Source organism: Denticeps clupeoides, chromosome 11 (assembly GCF_900700375.1).
Source record: "Denticeps clupeoides chromosome 11, fDenClu1.1, whole genome shotgun sequence".
NCBI classification, from domain to species: Eukaryota; Metazoa; Chordata; class Actinopteri; order Clupeiformes; family Denticipitidae; genus Denticeps; species Denticeps clupeoides.
Genome location: NC_041717.1, coordinates 14,245,116 through 14,268,583, shown reverse-complemented (window position 1 = coordinate 14,268,583; position 23,468 = coordinate 14,245,116). Strand labels below are relative to the sequence as shown.

At 45.4% G+C, this 23,468-nt stretch overlaps 2 protein-coding genes and 1 pseudogene across 5 annotated transcripts in view; 2 read left to right on the top strand and 1 right to left on the bottom strand.

The window, feature by feature from the left end:
• Positions 1-4,104, top strand: part of LOC114799665 (kremen protein 1-like) — a 37,593-nt pseudogene extending 33,489 nt beyond the window's left edge.
• A 4,306-nt stretch (positions 4,105-8,410) lies between these two features.
• Positions 8,411-12,730, top strand: LOC114799728 (2-methoxy-6-polyprenyl-1,4-benzoquinol methylase, mitochondrial-like). The gene is made up of 7 exons (XM_028996545.1): positions 8,411-8,612; positions 9,004-9,153; positions 9,442-9,666; positions 9,761-9,867; positions 10,854-10,942; positions 11,124-11,235; positions 11,493-12,730. The coding sequence occupies exons 1-7, from the start codon at positions 8,411-8,413 to the stop codon at positions 11,592-11,594; spliced, it is 987 nt and encodes a 328-aa protein (XP_028852378.1). The 3' UTR covers positions 11,595-12,730.
• Positions 12,731-13,819: 1,089 nt separating this feature from the next.
• LOC114799927 (E3 ubiquitin-protein ligase znrf3) overlaps positions 13,820-23,468 on the bottom strand; it is a 48,000-nt gene continuing 38,351 nt past the window's right edge. For 3 of the 4 annotated variants that reach the window (XM_028996903.1, XM_028996906.1, XM_028996905.1), the window contains exons 3-8: positions 21,930-22,004; positions 19,322-19,453; positions 18,213-18,323; positions 17,962-18,129; positions 16,695-16,797; positions 13,820-16,104 (exon numbers count right to left, since the gene is read on the bottom strand). In XM_028996903.1, the coding sequence (XP_028852736.1) occupies positions 14,435-16,104; positions 16,695-16,797; positions 17,962-18,129; positions 18,213-18,323; positions 19,322-19,453; positions 21,930-22,004 (2,259 nt within the window). In that variant the 3' untranslated portion in view covers positions 13,820-14,434. The remainder of the gene's footprint in view (positions 16,105-16,694; positions 16,798-17,961; positions 18,130-18,212; positions 18,324-19,321; positions 19,454-21,929; positions 22,005-23,468) is intronic. The other variant, XM_028996904.1, reaches the window with a different exon arrangement.

Here is a 23,468-nt window from a genome sequence, read left to right as displayed (position 1 = left end):
TATGTACCTATTTGAGACGTTCTGTGACCAAAACAGTCTAATAAACTAATCAAGCAACACTATTCAGTTAGCAATAGCAACTTTAAGTGTCTACATATTTTAACCATCATGACATTTATTTCTTTTGGGTTTTTTCCACACTGTGACAGTCAAACAGCCATGGTAAGCACCGGGGATGTAGTGGTGTTGCTGAACATCGGTCATACCACTCCAGATGTGACTTGCCCACAATGTAATGAGAAACAAAGGCCATTCTGGTCAAGCGCAAAGTGACTCTGCTGTGGAAATTGTGTTCTCAAACGAAATCGGTTCCATCTGGAGTGTTCAAACGCTAAAATGTTTCTGTTGCTCTGTTCTGTTTTCTTTTAAGCTGGCTGGCATGGAGTCTGGCTACGCTTGCTTCTGCGGCAACGACCTTGACTATCGGGACCACGGCGAAGCCCCGAGCACAGAATGCAACCATGTGTGTTTTGGTGACCAAACCCAGCCGTGTGGGGGGGACGGCAGAGTCATCATCTTTGACAGTAAGTTGGTGTTAGGTACTTCCTGTGCCATAAACTCTCCATTATGTTCCATGACCAGCATCTACTCTCAGATATGATCACATAAGCATGCATCATGTTCACTGTCATGATGGCTGGACATGGCGAGGAAGAAGGACAAGTACTCACAACGTCACGAAACAGGGGTTTAATACATGGTGGACAGGACAATGGAAACATCACCAAACAATGACCCGATGGCGAACAGACACAAACAGGGCAGCTTTATACAATCATACACAGGTGAACACAATCAGGAAACATAATAACAGGACTAACATGAAACTCGGTCCGAACTGTGGATCCGGAGTAGCCTCTTCCGGACCGGATCATGACAATAACGTCCAATAAAAGACTTGTGTTTTCCGCTTAGGGTGCAGTTAATCACCCCATTCAGCATGTCATGTAAGGGCTGATAACTGTATCCTCCCTTTGGTTGGCATGGTTACAGCATTATCTCTCCTGTTTCTCATTGTCTCGCAGCTCGTGTCGGGGCTTGTGGAGGGAACTACACCTCTCCTGCTTCAGTCATCTACTCTCCAGATTTCCCTGACAAGTACGGGGCAGGTCGTGTGTGCTACTGGACCATACAGGTCCCCGGGGCGTCCTCCATCCTCTTCAACTTCACCTTCTTCAACATCGAGGACCAGACAGACATGGTGGAGATGCTGGATGGCTATACCAACCAGGTGGTGGCTCGTTTCGATGGTCCCAACCCACCACGGGAGCCGGTCAACGTCACAGGGGACTTTGTTATCCTCTACTTCTATTCAGACCGAACCAATGAAGCCCAGGGGTTTGCTGTCCTATATGAAGGTAAGGTGTACACAAAATCCCGCTAGAAAACCTTGTCTGTTTTCCACCAAGAGTCCCCGCATGAATTACAGCAGGTGGCTTTGTGCTGTACTGAGATTTGTAAACGCACCAGGCATCATGGAAATCACATTGAAAGAGAACCCTCTCTCTGGAGAAGCAATTTGCATGTGCAGGTGCATGTGGACTTCCTGACTCCTCAGCAGGTTTTGCATAGTGACCACATTCTTTCATCTCATGCCTAATTGAGCATGCCTGCATGGTTTAAAGAAAATTGAACAACAAAGCCAGCAAGAGAACATATTTTTAATGGATTAGACTGCTTTTGTTTGGCATACATGCCTAGGCGGTCTGAAGTAACTCACAGATAAATGTTTCTGAAAACAGTGACATTTCAGAAAATAAGTGTGAATCCAGGACAAACGTGGGCGGCATCTCAAGGAATCCGAATGCCCCCTTCCTGTGGCACGCTGGACCTCACACGCGTGTGTGTTTTCGAAGTCTCATCATAGCGAGGCGCGCCCGCAGGGCTCTTTTGTTATTTCAAATTGATGCTCTTGGATGGCTTCACCCAAACACAATCTGGATGAGTTAATGTGAATGGCAGTGAATCTAACCACCGGCAATGTGAGGAGACAGAGCGTCACCCGCTTGTCTGCTCCGCAGTTCCATGCGACGACCCCCTTCTCCGGCTCGACAGAGCGAAGCTGGCAGTTTGATTCGTAACCTGCAGACAGGCGGTTAATTTCCCATCCCTGTGTTTAGTTTGCTGAGGCTGGTACCTGTCTTGAGCCGCAGATTTAAAAAGGACGGGGGAGCCGAGAACGAAATCGGTGATATGGAAAGGTCAGTCGCGTTGCCACTTCAAATCAAGTGCAAATTTGAAAAATGACCCCTGAAGGTTGTGTTGGAGGCCGATAGCACACAGAGCAGAGAGAGGACGCATTTTCAAAGACGGTGAAATGAAGGTAGAAATGAATCTTCTGTTGTTGTTCGTGTCTCATCAGCCTTCAGGGGACATGGATCCGGGCCAAGTGACGGAGAGGAGGAGGAGGAAGAGGAGGAGGAGGAGGAGAACACCAGCACGGTGGACCCACACTTGGGAGGCATCACAGACAAATCCAGGGGTAAAGGCAGCGGCATCCTCTATGTCATCACCTCCAGCCCCAAAAAGTCGAAGCAGTATTTGCCAGGTCAGTGGCTCGGACCAAGCTGGACCGTGGGCCACAACAGCAGTATGTGTCAAAACATTCTCTCGTCCTTTCAGTGCTTCGCTTTTCACACTTAATGGAGCTTGTTATTATTATTATCATTATTATTATATTTAATTAATGTCTATCTGGCGGTAAATAAGATGTCACTGATGTCACATCAAGAATGTGGTCAAGGAATAAAGAAAGGACTGCTAGTTATCTGAGAGGGGATAATATTCTTGTTGTTGGTGTTCAGTTATTTCTAAAACTCAAAAAATGACCTTTGATGCGTATTAAGGTTTCTTTATTGTTTAAGTTAAAGAATAGAGGAAGCTGTAGGCATTGTTAACAGCTCTCATTTACATTTACATTTACATTTACAGCATTTATCAGACGCCCTTATCCAGAGCGACTTACAATCAGTAGTTACAGGGACAGTCCCCCTGGAGCAACTTAGGGTTCAGTGTCTTGCTCAGGGACACAATGGTAGTAAGTGGGATTTGAACCTGGGTCTTCTGAGTGTGTTACCCACTAGGCTACTAACCACCCATGTATGCTCTCATGTATGAATGATTTCAGTCACCCCCCCAGTCAATTCAGGGACAATTCAGTGGACATCACAAATGGTAGCTCTTCTACAGAGGAACACACCCACTACCAAGACCAACGTGCAGATTATCAGAACCTTTAATTTAATCAAGCAACACTATTCATCTAGTCATTGTGACATTAGTGGACATCTTATAGCGCTGGGAAAATATGACCAGTCAAATTTACGCAGTTTGAATTAAAAAACAACAAATTTACACTACCTTGTATTGCGTAGAGCTGTGCAACATATTGGAAGATCGCACATCATGTTTTATTTTCTTCAGACGATATTCACGTCTGTCATGTCTCTTTTGGACAAATCTATCTATGTGTCTGCATATCCAGTAGTGATTAGTGTGTAATGGGTAGTGCACAATCCTGTTAATATACAACTTAACTGTGCGCGCTGTGTGTGCTGCAGCATGGACCATCTATGCTTTAGCTGCTCTTCTCACGCTGACAGTCATCGCGATGGTGGCCAAGCTGCTCCTGCACATCACAGTCAAGTAAGTATGGCCGCCTATCCCTTAGCCCTCTGTTTCCTCCGCCTCCCTTCACTCTGCATTGTCACCAGTATGACTGGATGGTGAGATGTTTGATAAGGAGATGTTTTTTTCTGTAGCCACTTGACTATTTTAGAACCTTTCGTTTAACATTTTAGAAGTGCGCATCGCAGGTTTTCATTTCTTTGTTTTATCGTTTCCTCAGGTCACCAACCATCCCTTCGCTCAGCAGCTCAGACTCGTGCAGTCAGAGCACAGTCTCCGAACCCTGGATCATCTTTTACCGACCCCTCCAACATATCACTCTTCAAGAAGAAGCGAAGAACCACCCACGGAGACCTCAAACCCCCTGGTGGGGCAACTAGAGGGCGGACGGGAGAGACAAGGAGTCGAGGACCCAGCGGCTCAGCCGTTCACCAGGAGACCCGGACGCTGCGTGTGTTTCTGGGCCATCCACCGTAGACAATGGTGGATGATACTGACTTAGCCAGCTAACTTACTGACAAGACACAATTCACATCCACCGGCATCGGTGCGCAGTAGGGGTTTCGGGTCGTGACGAGATATGACTGATTACAGGATTCATTGTTCCTCCGGCCCTGTCCCGGTCCCCATCGCGAACACGCCAACATTGCTACTATGCCACAAAGGGACACAAAACTATTCAAAGCTCTTCTTGTCTCTACTGTTGTGCAGTTAAATGAACGTCGGGGCTTTGTTTTGTCCTGGGGGCCGCTGCCTGTGAAGGTGACTGAATTATAATCCAGAGGAAACGGTTCTCCACAATGCGTAACGTGAAACGGGTTGCAGCCGGGACAATCGGCCTTTTTCTGGCAAAGAGAGAGACGTGAATCCTTTTTTTTCTTCTCTTCTCTACAAAAAAACACTCCATCCCACGATGTAGGTCGGCTCTGGTCTCACTGGCGAAACTGTGGCCAGGTGACACACATGTGCAGACAGCATGCAGGAGATTCCATCTCTCTTATTCCCGCTTGTGTTTGCCAGTGAATAGCAGATCCCAAAACATTCTGGTTGGGGATGTGGGGGGGGTTGTTCCATTATTCTACTCCACCCAGAAGATTGCAAAGTGCTGTTTCTAAAGTTCTCTAATCTGTCCATAAGTGCCTTACACAAGACCCAGTGGCCTTGTTTTTGGTGGGATGGGGGGGGAACCCATTTCACCATTTAAAAAAATATATATTATAGTCCAGTAGATATGATCCATATGTGATAATTAGAGAAGAAAAGACTGCATAGTTCAATGCATTGTGTAATTCACTGTGGGGATGACAGTGTTTTTCAGCTCTTTCATTTCATCCATCCAATTTCTTCAAAACAGGTTGTCCTTTTCCTCCCATCACATCTTAGCTATTGAAGCACTTTCTGTTTGCCCCAATCCTGTCTCCACCCCAGTCCTGAAAACCCCAACTTTTGCGCTGTTCAAACCACAAGCTCTTCTTAATAAAGCACTCCAGCAGACAACACTGCGTTCGAACAGATTTCCAGGTCAATCAGAGCTCCAGCCATGATAGGACACACAATGTCCTTAATGTTGGAGATTGAGGCATAACAACCATAATCCCAATCCATTGTCTGGTTTGATGATTTTTTACATGCACTTAATGTCTGATTTAACAGTTTGTATGGTTTACACAAATTGAGAAAATCTAATCTAATAATAATGCCATTTCAGGATTCTCATGGGATAATGCTTCTGAAATCTATATAAAAGGGATTTTTTCCCCCAACATTTTTGGGGATAATTTTTATCTGAAAATGTCTCTGGGTGTAGGTGACACCCAGTAGGATTATGTGACAAGGAACAGTTTCTTTTGCTCAAGTTTATTCTGAACGACCCTGTGCTGTATTTTGACTGCTTTCCCATCTGTAATAGATGATAATTATTGCATGAATATATGCCCAGGGGCCTGGGATGTGCAGGGCACCTCATGCATACAGAGCTGTCTCTTCCAGATGAAGTCAGCGAGACGAAAAAAAAATCTTCTCCTGTCAAATCATAAGAGACAAACCAAATCTGACAGTTTTAATCTAACAAGGTCATATGTGTCTGGTTAGTTTGGTGAATATTGCAAGGTCCTGTTTTCCACTCCCGAGCTTCAGAGCCCCAGATCCCAAGCTAGAGATGCCATAGCGCTTGTTCAAAGGACATGTAGTCTGACCCACAATTAACATTTTGCAAAATGGTTCTGGGCTTTCCCATGCTGCATAAGCAGTGTGCAAACTTAACTGGTCAGGATGTGTCTGGACAAAAATATTGTTTTCTTAAAATTGTAAATAAAATCAGTGAATTTTTTATTTATACAGTAAATTATTGTTATTTTGGACGTAAATGGGATATCTATCTTTTGTATAAGTGAAGTAACTTTGTAGTTATATTTAATGTGTTCCAACTGCAAAATAAATATGCATGTTTCTTAAACGTGTGGTTCCTTTTGTCTTATGACATTTATTATTTGCCTTTAATCTGGACTCAGTCTGGGGGGGAAACTTCAGCAATTCAAGTAATCTAACTTTTTTTGATAACCAACTAGACTAAAGCCATTTAATTTTTTAGATCGTCATCTATGACTGGCTGAAATGGTAAAATTGTCGCATACTGTGACACAGGAGGTTTCTTTTTTTTTTTTAAAGGATGGTCTGTCTTGCTTCTACTGACAATTATTGCACAAAAAGTGAAAATGTAATTTGGCATTTACATTTGCAGCATTTATCAGACGCCCTTATCCAGAGCGACTTACAATCAGTAGTTACAGGGACAGTCCCCCTGGAGCAACTTAGGGTTAAGTGTCTTGCTCAGGGACACAATGGTAGTTAGTGGGGCTTGAACCTGGGTCTTCTGGTTCACAGCCGAGTGTGTTACCCACTAGGCTACTATCACCCTATTTGGCAGACACTCTTAAATAAGTGCTTTAAAATATCCATCATTAAAATCTCGGTTCACTATGACCAGATATGTTTGCATAACAACCCAGAACCCAATATAAAGTGTGCGCAAGTGTCCAAATATTTTTCCAATTATTTTGCGTTTGACGATCTTTATTGATGGAGCTTGGGCATCTAGTAGAATTTCATTCCACTACTCATGAGCCAAGACAGAAAAGAGTCTAGGTGAATGCTTTCCTAGTACCTGGAGAGATGCTGGAGGATCGGAGAGGCCGAGTTACCGAGTTATGATAGATCTGAGGTAGGAGGATGCGACCCTTCCTTGGCTTTGCAGGTAAGCAGCATCAGTATTATGAACCTGATGAACCTGGCAGCTATAGGAAGCCAGTGGAGGGAACGCAGCAGGGGAGCGGTGTGGGAGGATTTGGGAAGGTTGAAAATGAGTCGTGCTGCAGAGTTCTGGATCCGCTGGGAGATTTTAAGGTCCTGTTGAGGGGAGGAATCGGCACGGATGAATAGCATGAATATGACCTCACCAAGAGATTTGGTTTAAAGGTAGAACAGAAGAGGTCCAAATTCACTTCTGCGCACCCTTTACCTGAACTCAACACACCAATACTCTTGCCAAGCAAAGAGCGTATAGAATAAATGTCGCAGGCAGGGTATTAGTTTCCTTTTAGCAGAGATTACCATTCAGGAGTGCAGCAAAAAAAAGATCCTATGCAAATATTTGAACCTGTTCTCATTAAAAAGCCATTGTTTGTCGCCCTCTGTTGGAAGCCGTTGGTGGCACACTTTACTTTATTCTAGCTGTTATCAAACCGGCACAACACACAATACTGAATGCCATCAGCGCAGAACAGACGTCCTCCACAGTGTAACTTAAAAATGCGCGCTGTAAGGGAATCGCGTACGCCCTTTGACTGAAGCACGCAGTAAATTACTTCAAGGTCTGTTCATGGTGAAAAGGGAGAGTTGATACCTCATAAAGAGAAAACGAGAGCCATTGAGCCACTTAATGCCATCGTGAATACACCCTGCCCTGGAGGTCCACCCCGACTCCTCTTTTCAACCCGGTGTCCACTGGTGCCTGCCATTGTCAGGTGGTAACATGAGGCCTTGGGATTTTACCCTCGGTGCCATGTGACACAGACTGCAGAGGCCTTTGTATTTTGTTCTGAACAAAAGCTAAACGGTAACATGAAGTTCATCAGGATCCCAAGAGTGAAGCTCTAAAAATGCCAGGGAGAGTTTATTACTCCACATCTGATCCAACTGTTACTTCAGTAACTGCATCTGGGTTACAAGAAACGATGGAAAGGGGCAAACTTTCAGAGACATGTTGCAACGTTAACAAATGAATGCATCCCTCATTACACCACATTTACTCTTTTACCATGTCCTTCGCCCTGAAGCCAGCACTGACGCCTGATGAAAAATAAGCGTTGGGGCAGGTGCATGTTAGGATATGCAATAAAACAATTAGACTAAGAGTATTAATGCACATAGCAACACAGTAAATAAACCAGTCTGACAAAGACACACAGACCTGTGCTATTGATTAACTCTTAACAGTCATTGTGTGAAATGTCTCCACCTGATGGTGAAGGAAGAAACCCCACTACATTCATTATCACCCAGGAACGCTTCTAACAAAGAACAATTAAAGTTGGAGTTTAATGTCAATTTAAGGTTTCCATAAAACGAGATTAGTGTTGCTGTGATTAAGCGTTAAGCGAATTAAATCATTTGTGATCTTTCCTTTAAAAAAACATAAATTTAGCTTCTGAACTACAACTACTACAAAAAGTAATCGCCGCCGCACAACTATGACGTAACGACGTGTGTCACGTGGTAAACCAAAATGGCCGCTTCCGTGCGAAGTATTGCCCGAATAGTCCTGAGTGACTCTAGACGCAAAGCGCTCGTAATGTCATCAGGTCCTGGTATAAACTTAACTTGCCGAGTCGAGCTTGGAGGCTCAAGGTTTTATAATGAGGATCACGCGGGCAGAACTACGAGTTTCGGGTTCGAGACGGTCTCAGAAGAGGAGAAGGGCGAGAGAGGCGAGTTGCTTATCTGAACCTCCTCTTAACCTTCCAGCCTGTCACGGTCACCCAATGAAGCGATTCAAATTGAACATTCACGGTTGTGTCGTTCCGTGATAGATGAATATTGCGTCTAAAATATTTCCACTGAGCGAATGTGACTCGTTATTACATTTACAGAATTTATGAGGCGCCCTTATCCAGAACGACTTACAACCAGTAGTTACAGGGACAGTCCCCCTGGAGCAACTTAGAGATAAGTGTCTTGCTCAGTGACACAAGGGTACTAAGTGGGGTTCAAACCTGGGTCTTCTGTTTCATAGTGTGTTACCCACTAGGCTACTACCACCACTGTTATATTGTAGGATCAGGTCAGAACCTTCTGAAACCTTACTTGTGTCTTGATCAGTGTACAAGGTGTTCGAGAGCGTGGCTCCAAAGTACGACGTGATGAACGATGCCATGAGTCTGGGGGTCCACCGACTATGGAAGGACACACTGCTCCGTGTCATGAATCCTCTACCCGGAGCTCGGCTGCTCGACTCGGCCGGTGGCACAGGTATAAATATCGCTCCCCATTTCTTCTGTTACCTAATCAAATTCGTTTTTAAAAATTGTTGTTATTGTTAAACTGCTCTCTATATATGTACCAGATCTCTATAAATGTGCAAAAGGCATAAAATCCAGTGCAATTTGTATTTTTTACCAGTGTACTTTGTATACTCCTGTTCTATTTGTTTTTTTATTTAAGTTGTTTCATTGTTCGTGGAAAAGTGACGATGACAATAAAGATTGATTCTTATCGTAATGTGGTGATTTAATCCTAACAGGTGTTGTCTTATTTTAGGAGACATCGCATTCCGCTTTCTGAACTACACTCGCTCCCGGCACGCTCTGCAGCAGCGGGCGGCGTTACGCTCACAGCAGACCCCGTCTTGGCAGGACATTTCCAGAGACTACGCGTCCGGGGAGAGGGCTGTGAAGGCCGAGTCCAGAGTGGTGGTGTGTGACATCAACAAGGAGATGCTGACCGTTGGCAAAGAGAAGGCGGAGAGGCTCGGCTTTGGCGCAGGTGGGGTTGTGGGGTTACCAGCTGCCATTTGTTTGCTTTCAGTCGGTCGGGTCGTGAGAAATGTGTTGAAGTCACGCTGGACCTTTTTCTGCAGGCGTGTCCTGGGTGGTGGGGGATGCAGAGGAGCTGCCTTTTGATGACGACCAGTTTGATGTTTACACCGTAGCCTTTGGAATCCGCAATGTCACACACATAGAGCAGGTAGAGGTCATTTCTTTTCAGATCCTTTAACCCTCGTGAACATAAATCATGATGGTGTCAGTGTTCACTGGTGTAAAATTGTTTCACAATCGGCAAGTATGTGACAGAACTCATACAAGGAAATTGAATCCGGTTGAAGGTGTCTTTCAAGCAGAAGAGTATAAAACTACAACAATATACAATATTGGCTAAATATTATAAACAGAAAATACAAAGATTACAGAAATAATACCACAAATTTACATAAAGTGCAGTTGGAATGTGTGTGGCAGTTCAGCTGATTAGGAGAGCGGAAAGAATCTGTTACTGTGTTCAATGGTCCTGGTCTGCAGGCTTCTATTCAGTTTTTTGAGGGCAGCCGGTCAAAAAGTCAGTGTCCATGGTGTAAGGGGTATGTGATTATCTTCCCTGCTTCTTGAGAGGGACAGGTCCTGGATTGAGGGCAGGGGGACACCAATGCTGTTCATACAGTCCCCAGCCGTCAGTTCTTGTGCAGCTTAGTGGCTGCTCCATACCAGACTGTAATGGAAGAGGACAGGATGGACTCAAAAACTGGATCAGGAAGTCTGGACTTCCTCAGTTGGTACATCCTCTGCTGGGCCTTTTTGAGGATGGAGGAGATGTTGGTCTCCCACTTCAGGCCTTGGGAAATGGTGCTACCCAGGAGACACTGGTCTGTCTGAAGGATGTGTCCTGAAGTCCATTGTCATCTGTACGGTCTTGATCTTGTTCAGCTTCGGAGTACCAGCCACACAACTTCCTGTCGGTGTGCAGATTCGTCCCCATCCTGAATGAGCCCAATGACAATGGTGACATCTGCAAGCTTCAGAACAATTTACGGTCACACCGTTTAAAACGTGTTACGCCATACAATCACTGTTGCGTGTGCTATCTGTTTCAAACACATCAGACTGAAGTATGGCCCATACATATTATCTGTTCCAGGGCCTGTGGTGTAAGATGTGTGATTTGTTGTTCATCCTCAGGCCCTGCAGGAGGCGCTACGTGTGCTGAAGCCTGGAGGGAGGTTCTTGTGTCTGGAATTTAGCAAAGTGTCAAACCCACTGCTCTCCTCGTAAGAACAATCAGAATTAAGTTTGCAATTATTTTTGCTAGCAAGGTTGCCTGTTGTACGTTGCAGCTAACAGATGCGATTTATTGAAATCTTATTTTGGCAAATTAACCTATTAAGTTGTGTTGGACTGATGATTGTCGTGAGTTTTTAAATTCACATTCTCTGTACTCTTACGCTGTAGAATATACGATGCCTACAGCTTCCAGGTGATTCCTGTGTTGGGCGAGGTCATTGCAGGAGACTGGAAGTCCTACCAGTACCTTGTGGAGAGCATCCGTCGCTTCCCCGACCAGGTATCAGGAGATGTCCCTTAAAAACAGTCCGGTCAATACCATATATTCCCAAAATGATAAGACACTGGGAACATGGAAGAAAAGTGGTCTGTATTGTCTTCTTTTGTTGTTGTTTTACTTTTTGTAAATTCTAAAATAATTTGACTCAATATTTGACCAATATCTGATATTAGTATTGGATTGGCCCACCAATGGAATGAAGCATGAATGTTTTGTGAACGAAGATGTTGAACCGCCGATCGTTTTCTTTGCTGCAGGAAACATTTAAAGCGATGATAGAGGATGCCGGCTTTTTCCGCGTCCAGTACTTCAATCTGACTGGTGGCGTGGTGGCTATTCACTCAGGATTCAAGCTGTAGGCATGTAGGCATCGGGGCAGACAGTGGCCGCGCCCACCTCCCACGAAGAGGTCAAAGTAAAGAGACCACCAGCAGAACCCGCCAAATGTTGTGCAAGGCACATCTTGTCTGGGCTGCATTGAGGGACTGTAACACATTGTCTTCTTGTGAAATGCCCTGATCTGGTCCCTGCAGAGACAGACAAAATTACAGCTTTTCCTGAGAACAATGTTGAGAAAGGTTTCTCCTTTCTCCTGGTTTCTTTATGTGTTGCTGCAGGAGGGATATTTTGAAAGCCCCACATGTGTTTTTATATGCTAGACGGGGACAATTGCTTTCAGAAAGATGTTGGCCAGTTTGCAAGACAGTATGAAAGTGCACAATAAAAGCCTTGTTCTGTATTCCTTTTTGAATTATGTTAAATAGTATATTATTACTATACTTTTTGACTAGCTTTAGTAAATAATCCTTCAGCCCATATAAGTTTTTATTCAGTGGGGTGTTGACCATATTTAATTTGGTCTGCCATAGCTAATATTTATCCAAGTATTTATCCAAGATTGGTCAAAAGAACATGTATTTAATTGAATTTTTTGTATTCACTATACTTTAAGCTGAGTGGAAAAAAAGCCAGATTTTCGTTCCTGCATGTATTTTACCACAAAAGGATTTTGATGGGTGAGCATTTTGCTATTTTAATTTGTATGATTAAAATCCCATCACTGCCTTGTCTTCTGTGTCAACACATTCGGAGAGGTGCAGTTCCACAACATTTAGGTGCCGAGTTGAAGTTGTCCAAGAGTAATCACCCCACCTGGCCTCAAACATGGGTTTGGGGGTTGTGTAGCTGTAGACTCTGCACAAACAGAGACTGAACTAGTTCTGTGACTTTACACAGCAAAGCATTGTGCTAAAAACGAACATCCTGATCTTTGGTGACATCTCAAATCAGTCGTCTTTTTTTCTCTTTGACAAAGATAGCAGTTGGTCATATTGTATCCAAAAACTGCATCTAATCTGTATCATGTACCAAAACACATTAATATATGTTTACATATATTTGCAAAAACAAAAATATTGATCGGTATGTATTAGTAAAAGATTAAAGAAAGAAATCTTGCCAACACAAACTTGAATAAAACCATATATTTTTTTCAGATCTTTGTACACTTTGTTACAAAACTGTATGGTGCTAAAGTTTTAAAATCAGTTTTTGGTCAGAGAATATTTAATCGTTTTGTGTGCAATTACCATGTATATACAAAGTCTCATGTTAGTGATCTCAAAAAAAAAAAAAAAAACTTTCCAAAACTTTCATACACTCTGAACATAAGACATGGCTTAAAAGATAAATATATTAGTAAATAAATATTCAGAGAACATAATTCCATTTATGAAATGTGCTGCTATACAGATACTGAAATATACACAGACTGATTTTTTCTAGCCTTTTAAACATTTGTAAAATGGTATGATAATTATATTTTAAAAAATTTAAAAAATATTATTTTTGTACACATTTTTATACAATCTTCTGTAAGTGCTACAAACATAAAAAAAACTTAAATAATGACTCGAGTACCCCAAAAATGTTATATTTGCAGTACATCTCTCTATGCAAGGCAAGATTAAAATTCACGATCATGAATTACAGCACTGGGTTAACATAAATAGGGTTATTTTTAAAAAATGGTCTCCATCAGCTGTGTGTGTACATTTCATAGAAACAGTATAAAATTCTCTGTATAAAGAGAAAGGCATGAATGTGTGTATGTGTGTGTGTGTGGGACAGTGTGTAGCATGAAGAAAAGGAAAGAAAAAAGAAAATGTTTAAATGGTACTAGTTTCAAACCCACTGCATTCTAACAGCTTTACTTTGGCCTGGTACTGGTGAGAGACGGAGAGAGAACGTGGCACAGATGCCATACATAGTACACATCAAAGCACCCACACAAACAGTTCATGTATGGCACCCGATATGAGTAAAGATTACAGTTTTCAGGATAGAGGTATCGCACTGACGTGGGTCATGAAATTACCAACCCTGTCTTTCAATAGCTTCAATTAAAACAAAAAAATTAATTACAAAAAGTGTTCTAAACCGGTCATAAAAAAAACAAAACTCATTCACACCGGTAATTTTGCTAATATAGCCTTGGTCTGATTTTACTTGTGTGCAGACTGGAGCCCTGAGAAAGAATGAGAGGGAGTGGTAGAATTAGACAAGCCGATCAGGTTCAGCAAAAAAAACGGCCAATCAATTCAGCAAAACTAAAAACTAAAAAAACCATAGTAACCCAACATATGTTTTGGTATTTACTTTTTGCTCTTTTGTCTATTTCACATGCACAAGTGCTCTAAGAGTTCCAGAAATCACCATGGAAATTCTGAAAATCTCACGGGCGAAAATGGAATCTTAAAAATGCATCAGTAACGCAAATTACAGATCAAACATAAAATGTAATGATTTAGGCAAGCCAACGGCTGACTGATGTATTCATGGAACCAGCAATCACTTGACAAAAAAAAAAGAAAAATCAATTTATGACGCATACATGATGTGATGCATCATGAGCTATTTAATGAATGACAGAATAATTTGCAATGGGCCGATATTCTTTAACGATCCGCATGGCCAGTTGCATGGCTGGTAATCTGGTGCTTAATTTTGCACTTTCAGCACATCCGTACACCACAGCGCAAAAGAATATGGTGACCAGAGGAGGTAAACGGGACGAAACAGAGAACTCAGTAGAAACTTGCACCGCTTAAAAGATGGTGACATTCAGAGTCCAGAGAGCACGATGACAAGGCAACTGCAGATAAAGACAGATGGTTTGAGATGCTGGGGCCCGGTACCCTCATACCCCGCAGCTGTCACTGTTGGCCGCGCTGGCTGCTAAGTGTGCTTCAGAAGCATGGCTGAAGAACAGCGCGTGAGCCTCCTCGCCGGCTACGTCCCGCGAGAACGTCTGGCCCCGGAACTGTCCCGAGTAGAAGAAGTCTTCAGCCTGCTCGTCCAGCTCGCTAGTCCGCTCCTCCGCAGCTCGGCATGCTGGGAGCAACGAGGCCTGGTGCCGCCCTGAGCCGAAGCCCAGCTCGCAGCCTACGTCCTCGTGGATGATGGGTATCCGCTGGCCAACCTCGCAGCAGCCGAGCTGCGGCGAGCGGGAGTCGGCGTCCGTCTGCGAGTACTGCACGTTCACCGCAAAGTCCTCGGCGTATCGCCCGCCGCCGGCGACTCCGCCTCTGGGCACCGTCAGCTCCTGGTAGAAGCAGCAGGGCAGGCCGTCGTAGCTCACGCACTCCCCGCTGACCGCTGCCAGCGGCTCGGCCGCGCTCGGGCTGTACGAGTTCTGAGGGGTCGAGTTCGGGGGGTCGCGGGGGCCCCCGTCCTGAGGCAATGTCTCTAAGCAACAGCTGCAGCCCGCCCTCGCGTCCTCTTCCGGCGCCGGGCTCCTGCCGGTGCCGGAAAAGCCCTCCTGGGTCCCGCTGGCTGAGGTAGTGTTAGTGCTGCTACTGTCCCTGGGCTCCGGAGACGAGCGCCGGACCCCACAATGCTGCTCGGCCATGGTGAAGCAGGGGGGCGGTGGAGGGAGGGGAGGAGAGGGCTGAAGACGGTCCAGCCCCGCCGGGAAGGACGGACAATCCTCAGCCGACGCGGACGGGCAGCCCGGAGGTCCCGTGTCCCCGCCCACCGAGCCTCGGCAAGGACTCTTGCTGCGGTAGACGTAGGGGTCATAGTCACTGCTGAGGGAGCTGCGGAAGGTGGAGCAGCTGCCATAGACCCCCTGGTTGCTGACCTCGGTGCAGTCCAACATGGAGTCGCTGGAGGAGCAGTGGCACTGACCCGAGCTGCTGCTGCTGCTGTCGCTGCCGGGGCAGTCGGCCAGGTAGCCGCTGCACACGGAGCGGTGGCCATGGTAACAGCTAAGGCCGGAGCTACTCCCGCCGCCCCCCGCCTCGCCCAGACGCGAGCCGGTGGCCGGGGCCATGTGTACCACAGTGGGATACAGCAGTCCCGGTTGGAAAGCCCGACCGTGTCCCTTATGGGGGCCGACCCCGGCGCCGCCGGCCTGCTGGTGGGCTTCAGTCTGAGGGAAGGTCAGGCCCTGAAAGTAGTAGTGCTGGTACATGGTGTCGTACTGCGAGAAGCAGGCGGTCCGAGAGAAGTTGCGGCCGTGGAACTTCGGCCGCTTGAAGCCGTGGTGCTGAGGGTAGGGTGGGGCGCGGTGCTCCAGGCCGCAGTGGTGGGGGTTGAGGGCGTGCTCCAGGTGCAACGCGGTGTAGCCCCGCAGGAACGCCGAGGACTGCGGCGGGTAGAGGCTCTGCTCAGGGTGCTGGTCCACGGTCAGAACGGTGATGGGGTTCCCATGGTGGTCCATGCTGGTACGGGTAGGGTAGGCCGTCACCTGTCCGGCTCGATGCACCCTGCCCGGGTAGTGCACCGGCAACACGACCCTCTGCCCACGGCTGTGTACTGGGTTCCCAGGCTCCATACACACCGGGCCTGGATTTCCCTTCTTTTGTTCTGGAGGAACAAATAAAATTTTTTTTTTACCATTTTACTTAACCAGTTAGATGGATTCCAGGTTTACTTCAATCAATTTGAACAAAACTGAAGACGCAAAACTGTGAACTAGAACTATAAAAAATTATACATATTTTAGGCTCTTCATAGCAAACATTTCCTGTATTAGATTCTTCATAATAGGTGTTATAATCTCTGGCTTTTTCTCCAACCTTTCCTACATCTGTGTACACAACTGTACACCCACTAACACTTTTATGTATTTATCTTGGGTTATTCTGATATCGTCACCTCTGTACATCTTCCTCCTGCACCCTACACCTACTCTGCACTTTAATCTGCCGCTGGGCTTATCATGAAGTGATGAAGTGAAAGTGAAGTGATTGTCACATGTGATACACAGCAGCACAGCACACGGTGCACACAGTGAAATTTGTCCTCTGCATTTAACCCATCACCCTGAGTGAGCAGTGGGCACTTTGGTGAATGCCGGATATAATCCACACACGCACGCACACACACACACACACACACACACGCACACACGCACACATAAAAACTATTTAATAAAAGTGTTTAGATGGACTCACCTATGATGTTGTGCCTGCAGTGGGGACACGTGTGGTGCTGCAAGAGCCACGGGTCCACACATTTCTTGTGGAAGCGGTGGGCACAGGGGATAACTCGCAGCTCCTAGAAAGCGAAGACACGATAGAATGAAGTTGAGCCGAAACCCGTGCAAGGGATGCGTAGTATGTGCGACCCTGAAGAAAACATGGCAGCTTCATGAACACGATTGTTGCGTTGGCGGTCCGGTAGACGGCATCGGAAGATATTTTTTGCCTTGGCGCCATTGTGCTCCTGGCACGTGTGGAATGGGGAAAAAGATGAAGCGCTTTAATCAGATGGGGGCGCGCTGGGACCTCCATGAAGCAAGCTGCTGCTTTTTTCTCTCCACGGGGCGGTTCTTGCTACTAATTAAGTGATCATTGAAAAGAAGAGTCGATTCACTGTGACCCTTTTCCGGTAAACGCTTTCTCACAGCTTTCCAGTCTCGTCCGCCATCACATGCCGGTCCGGAACGACTGTCTGCTGCGTAATCTGCCTCAAGACTGACCGCTCACACGAAAAGTCACATCAAAGGGCGAATAATAAAGAACAGATAAAGAAGAAAGGCTGGAGAGTTCCAGAGCGCTTTTCTTGCCCTGCAGCATGACTCATCTCGTCTCCCCGAGCCTTCCGCGCAGCTTTTGTTACTTTCTTCATTGCTCAAAACTCCCTTTGATGCTATTCAGCCTTTTATATTGCCACTTCCTCCGTGCGATCTTGGCGCCTTTCTTTGTTATTTCATTTTTTTTTTAAAGGGGCGACACAACCACAACGGACCAAAAAAAAAAAAAAAAACTAAACACCGACGTTTGTCCTTTGACGTCTCTTTGGGGACAAGCGGAGCCTCACATTCCAGTGAGATGTGGATTTCTACTCACGCCGGAGCACGTACCACTGCTCACACACACACGCACACACACACACACACACATACTGTACAAGGCCCTGGTTTAGAGCAGTCGAATAGTCAAACGGACACCAAAACTACGGCTGCGAAAGCAGAACGCCTTGCGCTCCTGCAGGCCAGTTCATTCTGCACTTCACTGCTTCTTCATACGCAGGACAGGAGCAAGTAAGCAGAAAAAAATAACCCCACAGCACAGTGGGCGGGTCCATCTATCTATTTAAGTTGCCACTTTCCGTTGTGGATTCAGCTGACCCAAGTCTGCACTTTAGTGCAGACCTGCAATATGTAGCCGGCGCACCACATCCAGACGTCAATATTTACAGATCCAGAAATGTTCGCACCTCGCCGTCGATGTACTTCTCCAGGCAGATGGCGCAGTCGGAGGTGGAGCTGCTACTGAGGGAGTCGGACGCCCCGCAGCTGCTCTCCCGCTGACCTTTGCCCTTGGCCTTAAACTTGCGCGTCTCCATCTTCTCCAGGGCCTGGATGGCCATCCGGTTCATGGAGCTCTGCAAGAGGTGGGGGGGGGGGGGTCAGCATCAGGAACATCGAGAAGAAGTCACTGACAGCCAGCCAAAGGCGAAGGTCTCACCTGACTCCGCCGTTGCTTCAGTTTTATCTTGATGAGGAGGATGAGGCAGACGAGGGACACCACCACGAAGAATGCCAGAAAGATCCCCATGTCAAAATACTCTGTGGGCTGCTGTTAAACAAGCAGGAGATCAGTAAAAAAAAAAAAAAAAGGATTAACTTCCCAACCAATAGCAAGCCAGACAGCATGGAAGTTCAGCAAATTCAATATCCATGCAACAGAGACTTCTCTTTTAATACACCATGCTACAAAGTGGCCACAAACCTCCTTTCTCTCAAAGAAATACAAATTATGAATACATTTGTTTTACAGGGCTTTGCTTTCGGACTTTGGACACTGAAGCACATTTCTTTGGCCTAAATAAACACCAATGAAGTGCAGTTTTCTGTTCTGCTAAACCACAGACCCTCTGGGGTGCTTGTGGCAGCTTCAAGAGAACAAGATTAAAAGGCTCTTTCTCAGAAGTCCTGGTGAAACAGTTCATCATTCCAGACCGTAAAGCAGAACAAAGTACAGAGGCTCATCCCTCACGAGGGGCTTTCTATGGCTGCTGACTTTAATCAGCGAACAGAGCGCGGAAAATGGGTGAAAAAAAAAAACTCTAAACTCTATTTTAACTCTGTATTTGTACCTGATTATGCTACAATAGAAATGATTAAATAGCTAGCTAGTTAGTGATAGTTAACTATCCTTAGTCTATCTTGGATGCATCATGTGTCATCTAGAAGTGACAATTTGTGGTTACAGGCGGCTCTCAAACTTTTCACAAGAGCCACATCCATGTACTGATATTAAAATATATCTGCGTTCACACATTTAACTAGTTAACACTGGAAGACAATGTATTCCTAATATAAATATTATTTATTATAGACCATCAGCCACTGTCAATACGGCAGTCAAGTCAAGTGAGGATATTAACAACTCATGGTACCAAGAGGAAAGCATAAGTACCACAAGTTTGAGAACCAAGGCACTAATGAAACGTGTATTGAATTTCACTTCTGTCCCTAAATCCTACATGCTGCACCTTCAAATAAAGGAGCTTGTAGTTAAAATGTAGTTAAAGGAACACTGAACTGCCACTCCTGATTGGCTCTGACTCTTACCCTGGGAGGTCTGTGCTGAATCCTGGCTCGGGCCACCTTCTGCTTGTTCACTATGTTCATTAGCTTGACTGCGTCGGCCCCCTTCACGTAGACCACCGGCCGCTTAAGGGGATCCTCTGAGACCTGGTTGAGCTGAGGAGACAAGAGGGGAAGAGCTTAAGGACCTTTTACTCCCCCACTCCTCTGCACACCACTTTAATGCCAGCAGAGGTACCATGTGAAAAATAAACCTTGCAGACTACAGACGAGGAAGCTGCGGTCTCTTTCTAACTGGGGGGGGAGAAAGAGGGAGACGAATTGTATGTTGTTCACTGGGACGCTGGATTTAGACTCCCCGTCCACTTGGTACCTCAGTAGGCTGCTGAGGGAGTCTGTAATTTGAAAAGCCCAAGGGAAATACCAGGGATAGTCAGACCTCTATTTCTTCCCTTGTCGTCATGCTCCACAGTGAAATATGGATAGTTTAAAAAGACAGTTTTCCATTGAAGAAACGACCAGAGAGAGTAATTACACAAGATGTCGTGGAGAGGAACATCAGGAAAAGTGAGGCCAATGATCTAATGAATATGTCCCCTGCAGTAATTTGTCCTGAGGAGGTTCATTTCATTCAGGCTGCACCTCCCCATGCCTCGGCCCATTTGAAGGTTCCTGGGAGGCAGGCTGGGGCTCATCCAAAGGCAGAAAAGTGTGAGACCCCCTCCCCTTTTCATTCTTTTTCATCACATCTGAACATGGCTGAGGGCTCGCCCACAGGCACAATGATCATAAATCTGCAAATCCCAATTTCAATACTTCATGCCTAAACAATTCAGAATATATTAAGATTATCATGTACACAATGAAGCAGAAGAGGAATAGATGTTGGGTTGTTTTGTTTAAACATGTAGCAAATGCTCTCCAGAGAGGCTTACAATCAATAGTAACAGGGGTATTGAGGTATTGAGTAGTACCTTACGTAGTCAAGACAGTTTTGCCGCATTTCTGGATGATTTTGTGCTGACATAATCTGGCAACCCTGCTTGGTAAGTTTTTTTTATATATACATGTGTAAAATCACCCAGAATGAATAAATATGGTACACAAGAACACTGCTATATGCTACTTTCGCTTTAAACTTTGTCATTAAAACATCATTAAGAGCTCGTCATCTGGTTGGCAGAAATACCCCTACCCCAGAAATGGTAGTTTAATAGCTACTTATATTATTGGAAAAATGGTTCTAAATGTCTGTCAGGACACAGAGATTTTCGCACATTAATTTTTCTTCCCATTGACACAATTTGAAACTCTATTGGACCAGGAAAAAAAAAAAAAAAAAGTCATGTGAATATAGAAACTAAGCCGGACGGGTCCGAAATTTTGGCGTAGCTCCTCGTATTCTTGCCAAGTTTCATAATGAAAGGAACAAAAAAGGGGGTGGATGGTGCGAGAGGTGGGCAACAAAGAGCTTTTGAGAACTCAGGTATAATCTCAGATTCTCGTATTCGCCACTTGCTCTGTTAAAGAAGGTCACCTTCTCACAGCAGCATCTATGTAGAGATGAGGTCATGGGTGTCACCCCTGAACACTCGAAGGCCACCGGTCCATTTTTAGCAATGCCATGAAGTCACACCTACAGATTTGGTTCCCATGTATTGGCAATGATAAATGATTTGTTGGCTTCATACAATTATGTTGAGACTGAAAACATGGTGATGTAATGGGTGCCAGAGGTACACTTTGGAGCTCCAGCCCTGGCCTAGAGGTGCTTCAGGGGATGAGGTCAGATGTAAAGGTCACCCACACCCATTATCTCACTCATGAACACCCTCAGTGAATCATAGGCACTTAAACATGACTGTTTAACAATATATTGTCCCCTCGGGATGCATTCGGTCACAAATTCTTAATTACTGTTGATTGTAAAATTTGTATTTCTTTTTATTGTCAAATAATCCTGAAATAAATGGAAAAGGTATCCAATTAAAATTATTTTTTTAACACAGGTCACACACACAAACACAAACACACAAAAAACACACACTGCCCTGGAGCCCTGAGTACAAATGCAGAGACCAAAGGGACCAATAAAGACCAAGCGCTTAGTTATTTACAGGAAACTGGCTTCCTTCTTGGACTGATGTTTTTCTCTGCTGTTATGTCGTGTTACTGTTGTAAGAACATACAGACCATGAAAGATCTGTCCACTGGCGTTACACAAAATATAAAACTTAAAAAATCGAACACGATTTATGGATTATATTATAACAGTATACACACACACACACACACTGAAGAATATATTTAATAACTTTCTCTAAAAAGGTTCTTGCATATGATTTGAACTTGTGAATGACTGAATTAATGAAACCAATAAAAACTAATTAGAACTGTATTTAATGTTGTTATCAATTTATTTATTGGAGGTGGATGAGTTTTTTTAGTTAGAGGGACAGTCCCCCAGGAGACACTCAGGGTTAAGTGTCTTGCTCAGGGACACAGTGGTAATAAGTGGGGTTTTGAACCTGTGACTTTGTGGTCTTCTGCTTCAAAGGTCTGTGTTTTACCCACTAGGCTACAACCACCATTTTTTTCCCCCACATAAAAAAAGCAGGTGACACAAACTCACCTGATCAACGGCATCTGGGTTTTCCGACACGTCAAAGATGACTGCCGTAGCTCCTCTCTGAACTGCCCGCTTCGCCTGTGGGAAGGAGAGAAACAAATCAGGATGACCCGGGCAACAAAAAATGCAAATGGAAACAGGGTCATTACTGAGTGAAACGTGGAGGCGGCGCTGATGGGGAAACCTGCACCACCATTCCCTGCCACTAGAGGTCCACCCCTCACCTTCAAAGCGCCCAGTCCCAGTCCCAGCATGTGGCTATGAAGTGAGGTGATGTGATTGTCACTTGTGATACACAGCAGCACAGCAAACGATGCACACAGTGAAATGTGTCCTCTGCATTTAACCCATCACCCTGAGTGAGCAGTGGGCAGCCATGACAGGCGCCCGTGGAGCAGTGTGTGGGGGCGGTGCTTTGCTCAGTGGCACCTCAGTGGCACCTTGGTGGATCGGTATTAGAACCGGCAACCTTCTGATTATGGGGCCGCTTCCTTAAACGCTAGGCCACCACTGCCCCTGTAAGTGAGGGTGTCCTTATAAATTATTCCTAGACACGGCTACAGACCCCTCCCTTCATGGTGTGAAAAGATCCCAAACAACGAAAACCATAAATATCACGTAATTCACCGCCAGAAGGAGCCACAATGCAGATGACAGGAATATTCCAACAAATTCCCTTGTAATGCGCGGCCCCTTTAACTGCATGAGGCAGGAGCGCAACTTGTATCAAAACTTCTGGTTGCCTTCCAAGCTGCCTCATATCCGGCAGCGGAGAAAATGAAAAGATCAAAGTGGCGACGAACAGCGCGGTGACTGTTATCGAGGGGCGCAGATATGGCCCCACACTGGGCCCGAGGCGGTATGGAGGCGCGGAAGTAAGCGCACTTTGCCACATCGGTAACTGCACAGACAGCAACCAGAACGACCCCATATGGAATAAAAATCTCAGCTATGCTGCCATTCACGCTCGGCTTTATTCATCTTAGCTCCACTCCTCCATGCAAGGAGACGGGGAGGGGAGGTGTGATAATGCACCAAAAATTTTAGCCAATTTTTTTTTTCCAATGGCACAGGAAATGAGAGAGCTTGATGAATATGTGGGCCTAATCCAGACATTACCAGACGTCAGCGCGAGCGGGAATGGACAGAAGGAATCTGGGTTTGTGTGTTTTATATAAACCTCTTGTCTCTCTCCCACCGTTACATTAGAGGGTGGAAGTTTAACTTTTTAGGACTGACACACACACACTCTCTCTGTGTATGTGATACAGGCGGCAGATCTGAAAGGGAGCAGGAAAAACAAACAGCTCGCACTCGTTTGATCCCCCGTCCCATCTCTGCTGTCTGGCACTGATCCATCAACTCTCACCTCTATAGTTTCAAAATGTAAGCATGTGACACACACACACACACACACACACACACACACACAGTTACAGGTTTCCACAGGACGCCTCGTGTACCCTCTGAACACCTCGGGCCTACTGTGAACGGCAGACGGATGGAGCAGGTTTTAGTGCCCAAAGCCACACACGGGGCTCA